This window comes from Trichinella spiralis (assembly GCF_000181795.1).
Source record: "Trichinella spiralis strain ISS 195 chromosome Unknown Scfld6233, whole genome shotgun sequence".
In the NCBI taxonomy this organism is placed as follows: Eukaryota; Metazoa; Nematoda; class Enoplea; order Trichinellida; family Trichinellidae; genus Trichinella; species Trichinella spiralis.
In genome coordinates this window covers 784-7,503 of record NW_003533172.1, presented here as the reverse complement: position 1 = coordinate 7,503, position 6,720 = coordinate 784, and the positions used below count along the sequence as shown (strand labels likewise).

The 6,720-nt window shown below is 34.4% G+C and overlaps 2 protein-coding genes across 2 annotated transcripts; one reads left to right on the top strand and one right to left on the bottom strand.

Annotated features, from left to right (window-relative positions):
• Positions 1 to 41: 41 nt before the first annotated feature.
• Positions 42 to 2,532, top strand: Tsp_12314 (RtcB protein; the record flags this gene model as incomplete). The annotated part of the gene is made up of 10 exons (XM_003366291.1): positions 42 to 92; positions 152 to 251; positions 317 to 451; positions 542 to 696; positions 758 to 926; positions 1,519 to 1,694; positions 1,772 to 1,960; positions 2,037 to 2,147; positions 2,199 to 2,318; positions 2,425 to 2,532. Coding segments are annotated over 10 exons (1,314 nt in total), but the record flags the coding sequence as incomplete, so codon positions are not given.
• Positions 2,533 to 2,842: 310 nt separating this feature from the next.
• On the bottom strand, positions 2,843 to 6,393 carry Tsp_12313 (conserved hypothetical protein). Its single transcript, XM_003366290.1, has 11 exons — positions 6,348 to 6,393; positions 5,814 to 5,927; positions 5,705 to 5,769; positions 5,409 to 5,496; positions 4,129 to 4,342; positions 3,933 to 4,065; positions 3,753 to 3,871; positions 3,538 to 3,697; positions 3,168 to 3,394; positions 3,057 to 3,113; positions 2,843 to 2,975 (listed from the first exon to the last, which is right to left on the bottom strand). The coding sequence occupies exons 1-11, from the start codon at positions 6,391 to 6,393 to the stop codon at positions 2,843 to 2,845; spliced, it is 1,356 nt and encodes a 451-aa protein (XP_003366338.1).
• Between the last annotated feature and the right edge of the window lie 327 nt (positions 6,394 to 6,720).

The following is a 6,720-nucleotide window of genomic DNA, read 5'->3' as shown; positions in this document are numbered from 1 at the left end:
AACTGCGGCTCTGTTCAAAAGGAGGTGGCGGATGTTTTCAGCCGGCAGTGAAACAGATTGGTAATGTTGCCTCTTTGCCAGGAGTCGTTTGGGTAATGTTATATATTTGTACATATTTGCATATTTATTTAATTATGTATTGTTTATTCAGCGTTCAATTGGTTTGCCAGACATTCACGCTGGATATGGTTTTGCAATTGGTAATGTAGCAGCTTTTGATGTCGACGATCCGGCTGCTGTTATTTCTCCAGGTAAATTTGATTTAATTGTGTTTGTTTAGCAGAGTTTATGCAAATTTTATTTTATTTTGTGAAAGGTGGGGTGGGATTTGATATCAATTGCGGTGTTCGCTTGATCAGAACAAATTTGTCTGAATCGGATGTACAACCTGTTAAAGAGCAGTTGACTCAATGTCTTTTCGACTTCATTCCGGTGGGGGTTGGCTCAAGAGGTATTATTCCTATAAATGGCAGGTACAGTGAATAAATTTTCTCTTATAATTTATTGAAAATTTGTAAATATGTTGCTTTTGTTGTTAGAGATTTCGAGGAATGTCTTGAAATGGGTATGGATTGGACCCTTCGTGAAGGTTATTCATGGGCAGAAGATAAGGAGCACTGCGAAGAATACGGACGTATGTTGGAAGCGGATCCTGCTAAAGTTTCAACAAGAGCGAAAAAGCGTGGCTTACCACAAGTTTTCCGATTTCAAATTTAATAGATATCGTAAAAATTTATTGGCCGTTTAAATTTGTTAGCTTGGTACCCTCGGGGCCGGCAATCATTATGGTGAAGTTCAAGTGGTTGAAGAGATATACGACAAGCATGCAGCTAGGAGAATGGGCATCGATCGAAAAGGCCAAGTTTGCGTCATGATCCATTGCGGAAGTCGTGGACTTGGTCACCAAGTTGCTACTGGTGAGAAAAGTTTGTTGTTGTTAGTTGCTTTTTGTTTGCTTTAAATTGGGTAGTTTGTGTTTTTTTCTTTCTTTACAACTGAGCAAAGATTCAACAAACATTGAAGCATTAAATTCTTTTCAAGCAAACTTTATTAAAATAAAACTCGTTTGTAAAAGCTCTTCTTCTCTGTTGTCCACTTGTTGAACCACTTTACAATCATTGCAGTGATGACAGATGTTGTCTGGTTTGTAATTCTTTGAAATAATGATGTTTGAATTTTGTTGCGGGTTGTCAACAACGTTTAAAATGATGCAATTAAACAAACTCTCAACGAGCAAGTTAATAAATAATAAATACAATGACGAAAAGTTTATTTTTACTAAACTAGAAATGATATCGCTTATCAGTTATCAAATAAATAAATTTTCGTGTTTGTCTCTTTTTATATATTTGAATAAACTGAATGTTCTTAAAATAGCTTCTTTCAATGAACAAAGCTCAAGTTTGTTTGATGAAATTTATTTATTCGAATGTGGTAAATAGCATTTATGCAATTAATTAATAATTTTGATTGAATTAGACAAGTTGAGCGGGATTGTTTTAATTTTCATTTTTCCAGATGCCCTAGTGGAAATGGATAAAGCGATGTTGCGAAATAACATCAAATTAAACGACCGACAGTTGGCATGTGCTCCATTGAAATCGAAAGAGGGTCAAAATTATTTAAAAGGAATGGCAGCGGCGGCTAATTTTGCCTGGGTAAATCGATCCTGTATGACTTTTTGTGCACGTCAGGTAAAAAAGTATAAAAGAGATTAAGAAATCTATGATTCTTTTTGTTTTGTTGAGATGCATGCTTGCATTGCTTATAGGCATTTGCAAAAATTTTTCAATGCACTCCGGATGATTTGGATATGCAAGTTGTTTATGATGTTTCACACAATATTGCTAAAATTGAAGAGCACATGGTCGAAGGAAAATTGAAAACACTGTGCGTGCACCGGAAAGGATCTACCAGAGCATTTCCTCCCCATCATCCGCTGATTCCTGTCGATTATCAAGTAATTTCAACAAAGTTATTAATAAAAATCGAAGCATATCATTACATATTGAAATTGCAAAACGATCAACTTTCAGTTCACTGGTCAACCTGTGCTAATTGGTGGAACAATGGGAACGTGCAGCTACATTTTAACCGGTACTGTAAAGGGAATGTCAGAAACATTCGGGACCACGTGTCATGGAGCGGTAAGCAAATTTTCACAGCGTTTTTTACATATAATAATTTTTATTGAACAGGGTAGAGCAATGTCACGGGCAAAGTCGAGACGTACGCTAGATTATACTAATGTCTTGGACGCTCTTGCCGCGAAAGGAATTTCCATTCGTGTCGCATCACCTAAGCTAATAATGGAAGAGGTTGTCGCCATCATAATTATATCGATATATTGTTTTTCTTTTTTTTTTTCATTGCTCTTCTCCACTTTAATGTATGCTTTTCATAATTTTTCTTTTGGTATTTCAGGCTCCAGAGTCGTACAAAAATGTCACAGACGTTGTGAATACATGTCATGAAGCTGGAATAAGTAAACGGTGCGTTAAATTGCGTCCAATTGCTGTCATCAAAGGCTGATTCATCGTTGATTTTTCAACTTTTTTGAATGTTTAATAATACAATTGTAGAGGAAGAAATTAACATGTAAAATGCAACATTGTTTTTCTTTCATAATGTAGATTTTGATGATTTTTCTTTTCTTTTTTTGGCTACAATTTTCCGAAATAATATTTCATTACTGATAATAATTGTTGGAATCTGGTTTACTTGTATCAGTGAAAAGATGCTATAATAACGGTTGTAAAGTGAACAGTGAATGCTGTTTTGATATGTGCAGTTAATATAAATGGCCGAGTTGGAATGTTTCGCTTCACTGCATACAAAAAAACTACAAAATTTCAATCATTCCTTCTCTCTTCTGCACATCGTATACGAGTCGGTCGGTGAACTGCTTCAAAAGCGACTCCCAATATGCAGTCACATTGTCCATGGTCAAATGGTTCAAGATGAACTGGTAACCTCTGAAACGTTCACACAGATGTGTATAATGTATTTACTGTTGTTTGTTTATTTATTTCAGTTGAATGTTTTTGCTTATTTACCTCTCTGCAATGTCTTTGGCTACGTCGTCATTTTCTTTGACAAATTCTAACAGTTCTCTGAAAAAGAAAATTTCAACTCGCAATGAAAAATGAAAATTCCCAAACTATTACTCAACATCGTTCAAGTCTTCTTTTACAGGTATGTAATGAATCCACGGTTTCATTTTGTAATAGAAAAATTCCTTCCATTCATCACCAACGTGAAAAACAAGAGACCGACAAAGAAAGAGATGTCTGAATCGAAAACTTGCAGCAACACCTCGAAAGTTGAACAAGTACTTATATCTGCAGTGATAATCGAGTGTCACAAAATCTGCTGGCTCTTTCCCCAGAGTGTCCTGAAAGTGATTACAGATGCACAGAACTCATTTAGTAATTCAAGATACAGTGCCATTCATGCATCACAATCATCAGATTCATCATAACATCATCATCAAAGATACAACACATAACGCGTTCAACCGAATATACAAAAACTTACATCCAAAGATCTCGTCGCCTGATTTGTTGTATATTGAGCGTCAATCAAGTGGGGCTTCTGACGTGACAGAAGAATCAACCGGTCACGTACTTTCGATGTACGAGAACCACGAAAGAAAGCTTTATTGGACTTTCTACTCCATGGCCATTGTTTCGCCGCCCTGAAATGTTTTTCTTTGCGAATCATAACCATTATTATTTTCTACTTCAAAATACTTAATCAAAACTTCACGCTGGATATCCCAACGTGAAATTCCATCTTTGTATACAGGTATGTAAGGCCCACCTTTCCAAAAAGACCATACGGGATACATGATATCTAAATCATCTGCAGTCTGAAAAACATTTCCTACGTGTACAAATGAAAATTTAGTGCACAATTTCATGAAGAGATACTTTGCTGAACGAAAAAACAGCTTGCTTCGAACTGTACTTGTTGATCAAAGGATAATCGCAAACGTTGACCACAAATTCAGTGTTTGGAAGTACATGAATCAACTTCAACAAAAAATATTCCACACCCAAGCACCTTGAATAAGTCTGTTATTAATTCTTTACTTTTTTTTGGAATGCAAATAGTGGCAAAATTTACCGAGCAGGAAATGTGCATTGTTGCTCACGATATAGCTTATGGTCAATAATTTGATAAACTACTGCATGCCGGTGAATTGGCATATTTTCGTCCTTTCTGATGTATTGGAAAGGTTGCAAATCTTTCTCAATTACACTACATAAACAATAAATGAAAATTCCATTAGCACCAGAAGACATCGAACAGCATCCCCTTTGAAAACAGCTAAAAAGTGCTGAAATAAAACTCTGTCACATACCTTTCAAAACAATGAGCGGCACTTTCTGGGCAAGTCTCATTATACTTAAAACGTGATCTTCGAATTTCTGATAAGTAGTGCATCCACTTTTCTATTAATGTTAGAAATCAAATTTCAGACGTTAAACAAAGTGTGTATCTGAAATCAGAAGATGAAATACTTCTCTCAACATATTCGCTGTTTGAACTGCTTTCACTTAACAGACAAACATCTTTATGAAAAAGTATGCTATCCTGACAACGGTTTTCTGCCAATGTGCAGCAAAAGATCAGAATGAAAGAACACACAAGAAATTTCATCGCAACGTGTAAGTTTGATAAATTTAAAACAATAACATGGCTAATGTAAAAAAATAATGTTTCAGAAATTTAAAATTAATTGCCAGACAGCTAGTTACAGTACTTTGATTTTCAAGATCAAAAAATGTTGGCTGCGATGGTTGATATAACCTGAATTGAAATTAAAAAAATTGTATATAATTTGGTTAAAGGTGGAGGGATTGGGTTGGTGAACTTTTATTTTCCAAAGTTTTAATAATGTGCCATCAATGTTTGCTCTTCATGTGCAGTAATGCTCACCGTTCATTTATCAGTAGAAATGAGTGAAGTGGAAATTTTCTGTGTTTACTGTGTTAAATTTTAAGTGACTGAAAACTGAAATATTTAAGTAAAAGTGAGTATTATAAAAGTTTTCTATTAATAAGGTGAACTGAACTTGCATACAAATAATCTTTTCTACAGTGTCGTGTAAAATGTGAATGGTAGTTGAATTGCAGCACAAGTACATTTGATGAAATTTATACGCTATTACAAATTGAAAATTAATTTATTCGACTTATGGTAAAGTATTTTACTGTTTTGTTGTACTATTACTTTGTTAATTTTTGGTTTGTCGTGACAACAATTCAGTTCTTTCCTTCAGTTTTTTGTTATCTGTGATTAAAAACTGTGTTATGATATGTTATTTATGAAATTTTTCTATACTTTCATATTTTTGGATCAAACGTTCAATGCTTAACATTTGCATGAATTTACCAATATACTTGCTGGAATCTCATGACTACTTTCCTTTTTCATTGCGTAATTCCAGGTGTAACCTGAAATCAACTGTATCAAGCAAACAGCGAGGTACTGCAATATAATTTTATTGGATTTGGAAGGAAATTTGGTGTTTAGGTATACTACAGTGAAGCTATGTTGTACTAGTGAAGATACAAAAGACAGGACGCAAAACTGAAGACAAAAGGAATGTGTGATGGAACGATGCATTGCATACCAGCGCCTAAACAGGTAACATTGTAATATAATATTCAGAGACGATTTGATAAATGCAACATACAACCGATGCACAAGATGGATCTGGTCTTGGGTCTGATGAGTTCAGTGAACATATTTTATTTTCAACTGCATATTTTACTTTTATTTTTTGTGCTTTGTTGAATACTTACATTCCTTTCTTTTGCTTCCAATACGTTTTGCAAACCACGCGACACGCTTTTCTATTATAGCAAATAGCAAGAACAATACTATCCAATTGCAGCAGCAACAACAACAGCACTGATCTAAAAACAGGCGATTTACTTCCAAAAAAGACTGAACCAAATCTAATTGCGGTATTTCTTGATTTTTTCAATTTGTTTGCTTTTCAGTCATTTCATTCACTTCTGTTGAATTACCATAAACTGCTATAACACTTGTATTACTTTATCAGTGTTCTACTTCTTAAAATTTACATGCGCAATTAATTGTTTGCCCAAATCAACCTATGTCTAATAAACGGTAGATACATGGTCGCGCGAGGTAGCGGTTATTGTAGCACATAGTGCAAGATGGTTTGTATAGTGCAAGTGCAAGCTAGTACAATTTAATGATGGGAGAATATAAAATTAAAATTTCTGGAAAAATAAAAGAACCTGTCCATCATATGAATAATTATGACACAAAGTTCTTATCAGAAAAAATTAGAAAAAACAGCAACGAACATGCTGCCACTGTATCTCCCTGTGTCATGTTGTGATATCGCATCATTTTTTCTGAAAATTTATTTTTAGAATACCTATCAAAAAGAACAATATATAAACGACTACATATAAGTAGCTGGAATTTGAAGCACTGGTTATGAAAGTAAAGCACTTCAAATGAATCTTTTTTTGGGAAAACATCATTTCGTTATCTGTTTTATCATTCTCATCTTTGTATATCATAGCACACTTTCTATTCAATTGAAATTGATGCTCAGTTGGGAAAGTTACGTTTAACACAAGGCGACAATATAAGTTGCAGAAACATTGCCATCAAATCGAACTCCATTTACAGAACATTCAAATAAACTGTAATAGTGCAAAAAGCAACTCG

Bases quoted from the DNA above. Each gene is read 5' to 3' on its own strand.
- Tsp_12313 (XM_003366290.1), bottom strand. From the start codon at position 6,393: ATGATGCGATATCACAACATGACACAGGGAGATACAGTGGCAGCAT. The intron at 3,114-3,167 runs GTAATAGTTTGG...TTTCTTTTTCAG, and splicing joins GAAGACTTGAACGATGTTGA to AGAACTGTTAGAATTTGTCA. The intron at 2,976-3,056 runs GTAAATAAGCAA...TGAACGTTTCAG, and splicing joins GCCAAAGACATTGCAGAGAG to AGGTTACCAGTTCATCTTGA.